This window comes from Dendropsophus ebraccatus, chromosome 2, assembly GCF_027789765.1.
Source record: "Dendropsophus ebraccatus isolate aDenEbr1 chromosome 2, aDenEbr1.pat, whole genome shotgun sequence".
NCBI classification, from domain to species: domain Eukaryota; kingdom Metazoa; phylum Chordata; class Amphibia; order Anura; family Hylidae; genus Dendropsophus; species Dendropsophus ebraccatus.
Genome location: NC_091455.1, coordinates 62096074 through 62111501, shown reverse-complemented (window position 1 = coordinate 62111501; position 15428 = coordinate 62096074). Strand labels below are relative to the sequence as shown.

Sequence of the window (15428 nt, the reverse complement as noted above, 5' to 3'; positions counted from 1 at the left end):
CCTGAGGGAGCACACAGGGGGTCTATATACTAGTGGGTGAGCACACAGGGGGTTTATATACAACTGGGGCAGCACACAGGAGGTCTATATACTTCTGGGGGAGCACACGGGGGGGGGCTATATATAACTGGGGGAACACACAGGGGTCTATATACTACTGGGGGAAGCAAACAAGGGGTATATACTATTGGGGGCAGGACACAAGGGGTATATACTACTGGGGGCAACACACAGCGGTCTATTGTTTTGGAACGCGTGTTGAGGGGGGGGCCCCAGACATAACTTCGCTTGGGGCCCCAGAAATGCCAAGACCGCCCCTGAGTAGAACACACGTAAGATGAACACCACAGATATCACAGAATGAACTCTTCACCTCTTACGGAACTCCCTTCATCATCATTTCAATAGGGTAGTGCTTTGACTGTTCAAGAGTTCATTGTATAATAATAAATTATGATGCGGGGTGTCCCATAGAGTTTAGTCTGTAATATAAAGGCATACGGACCATATATCTTGTATGTGTGAAGGCAGCCCTAGACTACAAAAGATTATAATTAGAGATGAGCAAATCGCTGATCTAAACAAAGCTAATTGCTTTGTTTGATCTGCGCTCCGCTCATCAAGCCGCCTGCCTTTCAGCGCTGCTCCACTCCCTGCCTCTCCACTCTGGGTGCCAGGGAGAAGCTGGATGCAATTCTGGGAAACTGGGAGAAGTTTCCCAGGGTTAGATACAGCTTTTCCTGCCATACTGGCTGCAGCGGCCGAGAGCGGAGCAGCGCTGAAAGGCTGGCGGCTTGATGAGCGGAACGCAGATCAAACAAAGCAATTAGCTTCATTTAGATCCCCCGGTCCGGCCCTTATGGCATTTGCCAGAAGTGCCCTATGGCCGGTCCGGCCCTGCTTCCACCTCTCCCGGCTTAGTATCTAAGAATTATACAGTTTTAGTAAATCTAGGGAAAATTTCTTAATGTGAGACAATATTGTAACATATTGCCTACATATACCTGCTACATAAGCTGCATAATATTTTTTGTATAGCATACATTCCATTTACTTATAATGCAATGGGCCACTAGAACTTCAGAATTGTATATACGGCTCACATCTTCCCTCAATATACAATGCTTTGTTCAAATCTAGGTACTAATGCGCTGGAAACAAAGCTGATAGCTGCTTTAATATATACTTTTATACCGTTTAAGTGCATATTGGAACCTACTGTACGTCCTCTACTAATAATTCTTCCTGCACAGAAATGCTATGCCAGCAAATGTGAAAAGGTAGCATTTCATTTTAAGGATATGTTCACACATATTATTTATGTCAGTCTTTCGGGCAGTCTTTTTTCAACCAAAAACAGGAGTAGAACAGTCAGGGAAAAATTATAATGGAAAGCACAGTTTCTGTTTTTTTTCTACTCATTCCTGGTTTTGGTTAAAAAAAGACTGACAGAAATACTAATTGTAAATATTAATTGTAATTGTAATTTACTTCTATTTAAAAATATTGTCTTCCAGTACTTATCAGCTGCTGTGTGTCCTCCAGGAAGTGGTGTTTTCTGCTGCCACCTCTGTCCGTGAAAGAAACTCTCCAGAGCTGGAGAGATTTTCTATGGGGATTTTCTACTGCTCTGGACAGTTCCTGACATAGACAGAGGTGGCAGCAGAAAGCACTGTGTCCGACTGGAAAGAATACACCACTTCCAGTTGAGCATACAGAAGATGATAAGTACTGGAAGAAAAGAAGTAAATTACAAATCTGTGTAACTTTCTGAAACCAGTTGATTTGAAAGAAAACTTTTTTCACCGGAGTACCCCTTCAAGCAGGGATGAGGAACCTACGACCCTCAAGCTGTTGCAAAACTACAATTCCCACCATGCCTGGACAGCCAAAGCTAAGCTTTGGCTTTCCAGGCATAATGGGAATTGCAGTTTTGCAACAGCTGGAGGGCCAATGGTTTCTCATCCCTGCCTTAAAGGCTGTGTTCACATGTAGTATATGAGTCAGTATATGGTCAGTATTTTTAGCCAAAATCTTCAGTTGAAGTAACACAGAGAGAAAATATAATAGAAGCATTTGCACCTTTTCTGTGTTTTGGACCCATTCCTGTTTTTGGCTCAAAATACTGACCAGAATACAGTGAACCCAGCCTAACAAAGCAATATAAGATTGTACCCACACAAATACACACATTTGTGTGTAATTGTGTGTGCTGTACACAACTACCGTCAGTGCAGAGATTAGCCAGTAAATGTGGACATACTATAATATACATATATTTGACATCTATTCCAGTGTTTAAATACAAAAATACTGCTAAATGGTACATCTGGATCATCTTGAAGTGCATTCACACACAGGTTTCCTGACTCTCAATCACCAGCAACTCACACAGGATGAGCTTTTTTTTGGTTCTCTCAGGTTCACCACATTGTGATCAATTAATACAGACGACCTCTGAAAAAGAAAGATTTTAAAGTGAAATTCTGTGCCAAAATTTAAAACTAAGCAACATACAATGATTAAGTTGACTTCCATATAAATAAATGAAGATCAATTAAGAATTTCCAGGAAGACTGTATAAAACTTACCTTTGCGTATATGGTCGCTGACAGCATATCGAATGTATTTTCAATATTGATATTCTCTTTGGCGCTTGTCTCAAAAAATGGTATACCATATTCCCAAGCCAGCTAGAAAACAACAACATGTCAGAAGGACAAGGTATATGGTATAGCAATCTAAAAGCCCAATAGGGACACTTTACACAGGAATGATATGCAGTGGGCGACAGGTAATGTATGACTGTACAGATTACTTTATGAATGTCTTCACATTACCCTCGTGATTCTATGTAAGTGAATTTTAAAGGGAACCAATCACGGCTAAAATGCCCCTAATGATAAGGAAACATGCTGGTACATCACCCAGCACGCTTCCCAAACATCCCACTGTACCCTCTGTGCCCTCCTTGATTACACCATAATCTTACATTTCTGAAGTCCCGCGCTGTATGGTAATAAGCTGTAAGTAGTCATGGTGGGCTGATCTAGTCACGGTCCTGGGCGTAGCTAGGCAGGGTCCCAGAGGGGCGTGATGGAGACCTGCGTTCCGCTGACGCCACCCGGGGCCTGCGTTCTGCGGGAAAAGACGCTGACATACTGCGCATGCGCGGCGTGCCTTAGACCTCGCCATGCATGCGCAGTATGTCAGCGTTTTTTCCCGCCATACAGCGCATGCGCAGTGTGCTAAAGACGTTGCCGCACCGCCAACATGGAACGCAGGCCCTGGGTGACGTCAGCAAAACGCAGGTCTCCATCACGCCCCTCTGGGTGTGATTACAGCGCTCGCAACCGCCCAGGACCCTGCCTAGCTACACCCAGGACCGTGACTAGATTAGCCCACTGTGACTACTTACAGCTATTTACCATACAGCGCGGGACTTCAGAAATGTAAGATTATGGTGTAATCAAGGAGGGCACAGAGGGTACAGGGGGATGTTTGGGAAGCATGCTGGGTGATGTACCAGCACGTTTACTTATCATTAGGGGCATTTTCGCTGTGATTGGTTCCCTTTAAGCAACTCTTTAAAAGGGTATTCCTGGTCTTACACATCCTGTTTTGCACCCAAGTCGCCAAAGTTAGAGCTTCAAGCTCACAACACATAATATCGGTTGGCCAAAATTTTACCATTTCAGCCACCAATGGTCTGTAAATTACACACAAACGATCGAATGATGGAATTTTTTTTGGCCCTAATAAAACAGTGTATGCCATTACTGGCCAAATTTAGCCAAAGATTTGTCACTCTGCACAAACTTATTGGGGGGGGGGGGGGTTACCAATTTTTTGTGTAGGGTTTGGTGTAAAATTTAGCAATCACTTAATTGGTGACATATTTGCAACTTTTTATATGTGTTTTGCAGAAAAATGAGACACAGTTTTCTGCTGAAAGCAATGGTAAATTCTCCATACTGTGAAACAGCAGTGATTTGTGTTGGAGACTGCGGGCCCTGTTGTAGACTCCGTTCAGCAGCGATAAACAAAGTTGGCCAATCTGCTGCATGCCGTATGCCGATGGGTCTCTGTTATAGTGTCTGTACACATCACAGGATTCAACAAGACTATAAAATACGATACAGCAATGGACGCTGGTAAACTGACGGCCACTGGGCTGCATTCAGGATATTCCTGCAGTCGATACCTCTGTATCGGCTGCAGGAACATTCTTTTTTTTTTTACAACTGACTTGCAGGCACCATCGGGTGTGTCCGCAAATCAGTTAGCCATTCAGTTAGCCTCCGCTGCACATTACATTGTGTGAACAGCTATTATTTCTGGACATTATTCACTGAACAGCGAACGGGTGTTAACATAACGCTGTGTGGGCACAGTGGGCAGCATTGCATTGACCTTAATGCAATGCCGCCCCTGCAGTAAAGAACGGACGCTGATTCCACTGCAATTAGTGACCGCTATTTACTGAAATATTACATTGTGTGAACATAGCCTATCTCTGATCTGCTATGTTGTGGTTAATGAAAGCCCCATGTACTGTATATGGCCAGTTTCCTTGGTAGTCTCAGTAGGTTCAACATGATTCATGTAAGGCATGCACTGTAAATAGGATTGAACAATTGCTGTTCTAGCTGAGACATACCACAGATCTCTATGTGTATGTGCAGAATGTTGTTGTTTTTCAAGCCATATACAAAGGGACCTGTCCTCTAACAGGAATGCCTTATGCACTGCACCATATAATGACAACTCAGACACATAAAGAAAAGAATGAATTATACAGTTATTTTCTTCAAACTTTCTTAACTATGGCAGAAAAATAAGCACTACTACAGTAAAGGTTCCAAAATAATATGTAGGTGTTTCATCTAAAAAAGAAACAATGATGGTAGTGATGACTAAATGCTGCAGTCTGTGTTACTATAGGAATAAGCAGAGAGGAAGTGGTTCAGCCTTAATTGACCACAGAGACATGCGTCTACCTGCCACTTGGAGCTATTTTATGACGGGTTTTTTACAGTACAGGACCACACCGGTCAGTTTTGTATACTGAAACTTAATGATTAGATGTCAACGTGACCTTTCGGTCTTACTTTCTAAAAGCCTAATACAGCCGACAAGAAAAATTACCTGCATTGTTAGTGTGATATTACATCAGCAGATAGTAAAAGAACTTGAAATTAAAAAATGCAAAATGACAGCCGGCATTCAATCAGAGCTCGGTAAGATGAAAGCTCCGCTCTAGTTAGTTGTTATGGGAGAAAAGCCCAGATTTACTAGTGGACGGTTATTAATGGCCTCCCCAGTAGTGAGATGTCTCCCCTGTTCCATAATGTGCTGTCAGTCACCCCATTGTACACCTGAGGCCGTACACAGCAAGATACACTGTCACTAATATATCAATATACTACTATACCTCCTCATTGTTTCTATTTACATTTCATTGATCAGGATCCCTTACTTCCCATAGGACATCATGTGATGACGGCTCTTGTAATAGGGACCATTGACCATACCAACCAATCACATCACGGCTTCAATTGGCAAACCTATAATCACTAATCTGATTGGCTGCCACAATCATAGACCTTAGCAACCAATCACATCACTACTTCAATTGGCAAACCTATAAGTACTAATCTGATTGGCTGCCACAAAGACCTTAGCAACCAATCAGATCATTGCTTCAATTCTGAAAGGTATAAGCACTAATCTGATTGGCTGCCACAGTAGTATTACAAACAATGTGATGTCACAATGCCTCTGGTTGACATCAGGACACATCAAGCAGCAATGAATCTGGGATCAGATACACAGACCTCATACACAGCGTGCCGCCACCAGAGAAACTACACCCCAAAATACTCATCACAGGAGCGTCCTCTATCTCCTGCTACACGGACAACTCCTCCTGGGACGTCCATGTGTATGTCGGAGCGCCACAGGATGAAGACCGCTGAACTACAATACAGGTGGGTCTATCTAGGCCAACTGTGCAGAGATAATGGGGGAGGGGCAGGTGTATTACAAGATTACAACCTATAATGTTGTTTTCAATTAAGGGGATGAAACCCTATGGCTCTGCGCAGTTACTGGATGTTACTGTACTGGGACTCCACCAGGTATGGTTATGGACGCATCCATTATAACCTTCAATTTTAGTTCCATGTTACACACACATACTGTATGTATTAGTCACGGACATAAGCCAGACTTTCAGGGTATATTCACACGAACGGACTGGCAGCGAGATTCTCGCTGCGAGTCCGGCAGGTCCTGTCAGTTCCCATACACTACATACTCGCTTCGGTCTGAACGACCGCAGCAGTATGTAATTCTACCGCCCTTAACCCCTTCTGCTCCCGCCCGGCTCCCCCGCTGTAAACATACATTACCTGTCCTCGCAGCACGGGTCCGGCGTCCTGCTCTCCCGTCTGGCCAATCAGTGGCTGCGGCTGGGCAACACACTCATTGGTCGGACGGGAGAGCAGGACGCCGGACCCGTGCAGCGAGGAGAGGTAATGTATGCTTACAGCGGGGGAGCCGGGCGGGAGCAGAAGGGGTTAAGGGCGGTAGAATTACATACTCGCTGCAGTCGTTCAGACCACAGCAAGTATATAGTGTGTGGGAACTGCCAGGACCTGCCGGACTCGCAGCGAGAATCTCACTGCGAGTCCGTTCGTGTGAATATACCCTTATTGATAATGTTTGCTGGAAATAACATTGTTATATAAAGTGAAAGCTGGGCTCTGATTGGTTGTTATGGGAACAGCAGCTGTCTTGTTAGAAAGGTTTGATATAAATGTTTCTTCCTGTTTTTAAAGATGCCGAACAGGGAGAGAGAATGATCCCGGGGCAAAGACTACAGATGACGTCTCTCTAACATTACTAGAGGGGGGATTGGGCAAATTCTGCTCTGAACACTGGTTCACACAGAGGTGGAGATTTATCAAAGGGTGTAAAATATACACTGGTGTAAACTGCCTATAGCAGCCAATCACAGCTCAGCTCTGGTAAAATGAGAGAGGAGCTGTGATTGGTTGCTGTGGACAGTTTACACCAATATGTATTTTAAACCCTTTGATAAATCTGGGCTATAGTATTTAATTAGTGAAAATTTCCGATATTTTACTGCCAATTGCCAATTTACTGCACAATCACGGAAAAATATGTTGAACTAATGCTAATTAAACACTACATAGCCTTACGTATGTATAAATGTTATTTATGAGGGGATAGATGACATTTTATCTGTGGTCCTGGGGTAGCCATAGGATTATTTTTGCAAAATGTGTTGGGCAAGATAAAATAATGATCCATCATTTGGAAAAATAAAACCAGAATTAAACTTGGCACACAATCTAGGGTTTCTATTTGTAAAACACTGTATTGGTGAGAAAAAAAATCAATAAGCCAGCTAGAGATAAAGACTGTTGCAGTACCCATTATTGAAAAAGAAGACTTGAGAGATAAGTCTACCCTCATGGGAGAAGAAGAAAGAAAAAGATTGTTATCATACCCCTCATTTCTCACCAGAGGCTATCTTCAAAATATTGCGCATGTGAATGATGTATGCTGTATGATAGTTGGGGCCTATGTCTATTATCACGTGCTAGACGTAGCCAAGGATTCCGTTCTACAAGAAGACACTGTGACTGGAAAGAGGATAGAACAAGAAGACCTGGAACAGATGACTACCATCAATGGGCAAGAAGCCAGCCAAAGAGAAAGATGGGTATGTTATCATATCTATCATTTCCAGCCACAGGCTGCAAATATTGCGCATGTAAATGTTGTATGCTGTATGAGAGTTGTGGCCTATGTCTGTGATCATGTGCTTGAAGAAGCTGTGGTTTGCATTCTGCGAGAAGATGCCGTGGCCAGAAAGAAGGTAAGCGAGAAGACCTGGGACAGATAAGTACCCTCCATGGGTGAAGAGCCAGCTAAAGATGAATATGGGTATGTTATCATACCCGTCATTTCTCACCACAAGCTATCTTCCAAATATTGCACATGTGAATGCTGTATGCTATATGATAGTTGTGGCCTATGTCCGTGATCATGTGCTAGAAGTAGCTGTGGTTTGTGTTCTGCAAGAAAATGCCGAGGCCAGAAAGAAGGTAAAACAAGACCTGGAAAAGAGAAGTACCCTCCATGGGTAAGAAGCCGGATAAAGATGAATATAGGTATGCTATCATATCCATCATTTCTCACCGCAGACTATGTTCCAAATATCGCGCATGTGAATGTTGTATGCTGTAAGATAGTTGTGGTCTATGTCTTGGATCATGTGCTAGAAGTAGCTGTGGTTTCTGTTCTGCAAGAAGATGCCAAGGCCAGAAAGAACATTGGACAACAAATAAGACCTGGAAAAGATGACTACTCTCCATGGGCAAGAAGCCAGTTAAATAGAAAGAGGGGTATGTTATCATACTCACCATTTCTCACTACAGGCTAACTTCCAAATATTGCACATGTGAATGTTGTATGCTGTATGATAGTTGTGGCCTATGTTTGTGATCATGTGCTAGAAGTAGCTGTGGTTTCTGTTCTGCAAGATGTGATGGCCAGAAATAAGATAGGACAAGAAGACCTGGGACAGAGGACAACCCTTCACGAGCAAGAAGCCAGCTAAAGAGAGAGATGAGCATTTTATCATACCCAGTATTTCTTCCAAGCTATCTTCCAAACATTGCACATGTGAATGTTGTATGTTGTATGATAGTTGTGGCCTATGCCTGTGATCATGTGTTAGAAGTAGCTGTGGTTTCCATTCTGCAAGACGATGCCGGAAGGAAGACACAACTGGGACAGATGACTACCCTACTTTTCAAGAAGCCAGCTAAAGATGAAAATTTCCCCATACCCATAATTTCCCACCACAGGCTATCTTCTAAATACTGCGCATGTGAATGTTGTATGATGTATGATAGTTGGGGCTTATGTCTGTGATCATGTGCTAGAAGTAGCTGTGGTTTCTGTTTTGTAAGGAGATGCCGTGGCCAGAAAGAAGATAGAAGAAAACCTGGGACAGAATACTACGCTCCATGAGCAAGAAGCCAGCTAAAGAAAGAGATGAGCATGTTATCATACCCGTCATTTCTCACCACAAGCTATCTGCCAAATATTGCACATGTGATTGTTGTATGCTGTATGATAGTTGTGGCCTATGTCTGTGATCATGTGCTAGAAGAAGCTGTGGTTTCCATTCTGCAAAAAGGTTTTGAGGCCAGAAAGAAGGTAAACAAGAAGACCTGGGTCAGATAAGTACCCTCCATGGGTAAGAAGCCGGATAAAGATGAATATGGGTATGCTATCATACCCATCATTTCTCACCACAGGCTATCTTCCAAAAATTGCACATGTGTATGCTGTATGATAGTTGGGGCCTATGTCTGTGATCATGTGCTAGAAGTAGCTGTGGTTTCTGTTGTGTAATAAGATGTTATGGCCAGAAAGAAGATAAAACAAGAAGACCTCCATGAGTAAGAAAGCAGCAAAAGATGAAGTTGGGTATGTTATCATACTCAACATTTTATAATACAGACTTTCTTCCAAATATTGCGCATGTGCATGTTGTATGCTGTATGATAGGTGTGGTCTATGTCTGTGATCATGTGCTAGAAGTAGCTGTGCATTTAATTCTGCTAGAAAATGCAGTTGCCAGAAAGAAGATAGATCAAAAAGAGTGTTACCATCAGTCATTGTGTGGCCGATATGTTTCGTCATGTTATAAGGGTAGCTATGGTATTTTTTTTTTTAAAAAGAGAGACTGGTACTACTTTAATATAATTTAATTTAATTTAAGCGGTTATAATGGTGTGCTCTCTCTAACAAAATCTAGTCGTATTGTATCAATCATAAAGTGAGAGGAGTTGAAAGAGTGCACTCACCATAAAAAAAAAAAAAATTTTTAAGGTGAGTACCCTCTTTCAACTCCTCTTACTTTGCTTTTTTTAATGATGTATTGAAGGTTTAAAAAAGCACACAGCATTTGGGGGAAGTAAATGTCCTCTATGGGCACAGTGTAAGCTTTAGGTGAAGGCTGCTATTGTGCCTATCTTTTAGATATATGATGATGGTATATATCAGGCAATACATGTAGTAGCAGGGCCGGATTAAAGGAAGGGCACCCGGGGCATGTGCCCTGGGGCCTCCACCACTTAGGGGCCTCCACCAGCCCGAACTCTAACAGAACGGTGCTGCTTACCTAGGATATCAAGCCATGAAATAGGGCCTTAACACAGTGGGCAACAGCGCACAGAAAGTGCTGTGTTCTCACATTGTGTTATAAACACAAACACAACGTGGGAATACACCCTGATACTTAGTCCCCCCCCCCCGCTCCTGTCTCTAGGGCCTCGCATCATCCTCTGCACTGCAGCCTCTAGTGACCACGTGCATAACAGAGAAGGATGCTGAGCCATACAGCCAGGAGCGAGGAGGGGTCTGTGCTAAGTCACCTACAGTAAGTAGCCATCTGTATGGATCGTGGTATAGATTTTTTTTTTTTTGGGAGGGGGGGTTGTCGTCGCCCGGGGCCTCCACCAACCTTAATCCGGCCTTGTGTAGTAGTGTAGATTTGGCTGTTTGTGTGACATTTTTTAGTGTGTGCTATTGAAAGATCTAACTATCTTTTAATGCTTCTCTTCCATGGTGAGCGGAAGAGAGAACTCTGGAGGGCACATATGACTACTGGAAGTTTCTGCGGTGTTCCTGAGACTCTAATCCTTAATTACAAATTAAACATAAGAACAAGGGGACACGATCTGAGGTTAGTTGGGGGAAAGATCAGAATCAATATGAGAAAATATGACTGTACTGAAAGTTTAGTAGATGTTTGGAACAGCCTCCAAGCAGATGTGGTTAGTATATTCTGTAACTGAATGTAAACCAGCCTGGGATATACGAATAGCTATCCTAGGGTAATAATAATTAAGGAAATAATAGCTGGGCAGACTAGATGGACTAGGTGGTCTTTTTCTGCCGACAATCTTCTACGTTTCTTACAGTAAATTTATACTGGAGGATGGTTGAGCAGTATCGGGAGCTTGGATTACCACACAGCTATGACCGTCCAGTCAGAAGTGGTTGTTTGGCCAAGTGTGATGGAAGAAGATCCCAAGCTCCTGAGATGCAATCCTACTATCAAGGAAGATGCCGGATTTTCAAATGCCGATCAATTAAAAATTCTGAGTGCCTCATTTGTGTAATTTGTTTAATTGAATCTGACCTGAGAGCTCATAAACATGGCAGAAATTTTTGGTGATATTTTCTAAATTTCCCATTTCAATATCTATATTATAAAGTCATCCTGAGAGAGGAATATTTGTCGAATTTAACTAATACCCGAGAGGTTTCCCACAGGAAAACAAGGTGCGTCCACAAAAACTATCTCACATTCTGTTTTCTGAGCACAGACTGAGGATGCAAACATGACAGGGAGCAGAGAGGGGAGCAGCATGGGTGGAGAGGGGCAAGGTATGAGTTGGAGGCAGGGCCCCCCCCCCATATATATATATATATATATATATATATTGACATACAGGGCAGAGCTGCTGCTGTCTCTGTTGCTGTGCTGTTTAAGTAACTGTTATTTTCCAATTTTAGACAACCCTATTAACCCCTTGCCGCAAAATGACGTTTGGGATACGTCATGTAAAGTAGGTAGTTAATGCAACATGACGTTCCCCATACGTCATGTTGTTCCTGCCTCCCCCCGCAGCCCGTAAGTGAGATCGGGCAGCGGGAGGAGGCAGTATCACACCACATCCTCCCGCTGCCTCTGCCCGGAGGGGAGCCGCGCTCCCCCCGGGCAGTTAACCCCATAAACGCCGCGGTCGATGCGACCGCAGCGTCTATGGGGGAGATGTGGTGTTTGCCGCCGATCGGGCGGCGGGAGGAGGCTGCAGGACGTTGCCTCCTCCCGCCGCCACTGTCACTGTGTCCCCCGGCCCCCCTTCCACTGCCGCCGGTACCGGAGATCGCCGATATCAACATTATACCGGCAATCTCCGGTACCGGTGCCGCCGACAGCTTTCATCTCACCCCACCGTGAATCCACGGTGGGGGGAGATGAAAATGTAATAATCAGACCCCAGATCAGCCCCCCTAGTGCCCCGATCACTAACCCGCTCCCTCCCCGGGCGGCCATCAGATCCAAGATGGCCGCCCCCATCCCTGCGAACAAACGATGTTTGTTCGCAGGGATGGAAATGAAAGAATGTTCAAAGCCCCATGCTCTCCGCCACCGGAGGTAGCGGAGAGCATGGGGCAGTGATCGGGGACCCCCCCCCGTGTGGTCCCGGAGCAGGCGATCGGCGGTATATACTATATACCGCCGATCGCCTGTTCCCAGTGCTGCCGGCACTTTTTATCCCCTGTCACCATAAATCATTGGTGACAGGGGATAAAAAGTGTTACAGTGTCGCCCCCAAGTCGCCCCCCACCCCCCCAGTCACCCCCGTCCCCCAGTCACCCCCCCTTCCCATTATACGTTACCTGATCCTGGAGCTCCTTCCTCTTCGGTGTCCTGGCTGCTTCTGATGTGCGCATGTGCGCCAGAAGCATCCAGCTCTGAAAATTTTAAGTGACAGAGACCAATTTGGTCTCTGTCACTAAACTATGATTACTGTGATAAAAAATATCACAGTAATCATAGTATTACAGTGAAAATGAATGGATAAAGTACAAAGTGAAAAACACACAAAAAAATAAAACACATACTTTTTATTATAGTAATAATTGTAGTTTACTCCCAAATTACCCCTAACCCCCCCAGATTACCCGTAACCACCGCACGTTGCCCATAACCGCCCCAGGTTGGCCGAAATCATGCCAGATTGCACGTAACCACCACACGTTGCCCGTAACAACCGCACATTGCCCGTAACCACGGCACGTTGCCCGTAACAACCGCACATTGCCCGTAACCACCGCACCTTGCCCGTAACCACCGCACCTTGCCCGTTACCACCGCACGTTGCCCGTAATCATGCCAGATTGCCCGTAACAACCACACGTTGCCCCTAACCACCGCACGTTGCCCCTAACCACTCCAGGTTGCATGTAATCACAACAGATTACCCGTAACCACCCCAGGTTGCCCGTAATCACGCCAGATTACACTTAACCACCGCACGTTGCCCGTAACAACCGCACATTGCCCGTAACCACGGCACGTTGACCGTAACAACCGCACATTGCCCGTAACCACCGCACGTTGCCTGTAACCACCGCACGTTGCCCGTAACCACCGCACGTTGCCCATAATCATGCCAGATTGCCCGTAACAACCACACGTTGCCCCTAACCACCGCACGTTGCCCCTAACCACTCTAGGTTGCATGTAATCACAACAGATTACCCGTAACCACCCCAGGTTGCCCGTAATCACGCCAGATTACACTTAACCACCGCATGTTGCCCGTAACCACCGCACGTTGCCCCTAACCGCTCCAGGTTGCCACTGACGGCCACACGTTGCCACTGACGGCCGCACGTTGCCACTGACGGCCGCACGTTGCCTCTAACCACCCCAGGTTGCATGTAATCACAAAAGATTACCCGTAACCACCCCAGGTTGCCCATAATCACGCCAGATTACACTTAACCACCGCACGTTGCCCGTAACCACCGCACGTTGCCCGTAACCACCGCACATTGCCCGTAACCACCGCACGTTGCCCGTAATCACGCCAGATTGCACGTAACCACCGCACGTTGCCCCTAACCGCCCCAGGTTGCCTGTAATCACACCAGATTACCCGTAACCACTGCACGTTGCCCCTAATCGCCCCAGGTTGCCCGTAATCACGCCAGATTACACGTAACCACCGCACGTTGCCACTGACGGCCGCACGTTGCCACTGACGGCCGCACGTTGCCACTGACGGCCGCACGTTGCCACTGACCGCCGCACGTTGCCTCTAACCACCGCACACTGCCTCTAACCACCCCAAATTGCCAAAGACCCCCTCCAGATTGCCGTAACCAACCCAAATTACATATAAGCACTTCAGTTTATCCGTAACCAACCCAGATTGTCCGTAACCACCCCATATTACCTGTAATCTAATTTTTTTATTGTATTTTAGTAACAGTGCTATTCTAATAACTGTTTCTAGCTGCGGTTTTGCTCCAGCAAATTGGCGCTCCTTCCCTTCTGAGCCCGGCTGTGTGCCCATACAGTGGTTTATGCCCACATATGGGGTACCGTTCTACTCAGGAGAACCTGCGTTACAGATTTTGGGGTACATTTTCTTTCCTGTTCCTCGTGAAATTTAGAAATTTCCAACTAAAGGAACATATTACTGGAAAAATTCGAGTTTTTCATTTTTACTGTCTACTTTTGAATACTTTCCTCTAATACCTGTGGGGTCAAAATGGTCACCACACCCCAAGATGAATTCTTTGAGGGGTGTACTTTCCAAAATGGGATGACTTATGGCGGGATTTTACTCTGCTGGCACTACAGGGGCACTAAAAAATGCACCTTGCGCTCAGAAACTTCTTCAACAAAATCTGCACTGAAAATGCTAATTGGCGCTCCCTTCCTTCTGATCCCTGCTGTGTGCCCATAGAGTGGTTTATGCCCACATATGGGGTACCGTTCTACTCAGGAGAACCTGCGTTACAGATTTTGGCATGCAGCTTCTCCCCTGTTCCTCGTGAAATTGAGAAATTTCAAACTAAACGAACATATTATTGGAAAAATTCTAGTTTTTCAATTTTACTGTCTTATTTTGAATACTTTCCTCTAATACCTGTGGGGTCAAAATGGTCACCACACCCAAAGATGAATTCCTTGAGGGGTGTACTTTCCAAAATGGGGTGACTTTTGGGGGGTTTCTCGTCTGCGGACACTACAGGGGCGCTGCAAACGCTCCTGGCGCTCAGAAACTTCTTCAGAAAAATCTGCATTGAAAAAGCTAATTGGCGGTCCTTCCCTTCTGAGCCCGGCTGTGTAGCCATACAGTGGTTTACGCCCACATATGGGGTACCGTTGTATTCAGGAGAACCTGCGTTACAAATTTTGTGGTACTTTTTTTCTCTTGTTCCTCGTGAAATTGAGAAATTTCAAACTAAACAAACATATTATTGGAAAAATTCGTGTTTTTCATTGATGAATTCTTTGAGGGGTGTACTTTCGAAAATGGAGTGACTTTTGGGGGGATTCTATTCTGCGGACACTACAGGGGCTCTGCAAACGCACCTGGCGCTCAGAAACTTCTTCAGCAAAATCTGCATTAAAAAAGCTAATTGGCGCTCCTTCCCTTCTGAGACCGGCTGTGTGCCCATACAGTGGTTTACGCCCACATCTGGGGTACCGTTGTATTCAGGAGAACCTGCGTTACAAATTTTGGCATGCTTTTTTTCTCATGTTCCTTTTGAAAATGAGAAACTTTAAT

The 15428-nt window shown here is 44.9% G+C and overlaps 1 protein-coding gene across 1 annotated transcript in view; it reads right to left on the bottom strand.

Moving 5' to 3' along the window:
- Positions 1 to 2134: 2134 nt before the first annotated feature.
- The window catches only part of LOC138784478 (ras-related protein Rab-10-like), a 34453-nt gene continuing 21159 nt past the window's right edge, over positions 2135 to 15428 (bottom strand). Inside the window, exons 5-6 of the mRNA XM_069960060.1 lie at positions 2592 to 2693; positions 2135 to 2457 (exon numbers count right to left, since the gene is read on the bottom strand). Coding sequence (XP_069816161.1) covers positions 2377 to 2457; positions 2592 to 2693 — 183 coding nt within the window. The 3' untranslated portion in view covers positions 2135 to 2376. The remainder of the gene's footprint in view (positions 2458 to 2591; positions 2694 to 15428) is intronic.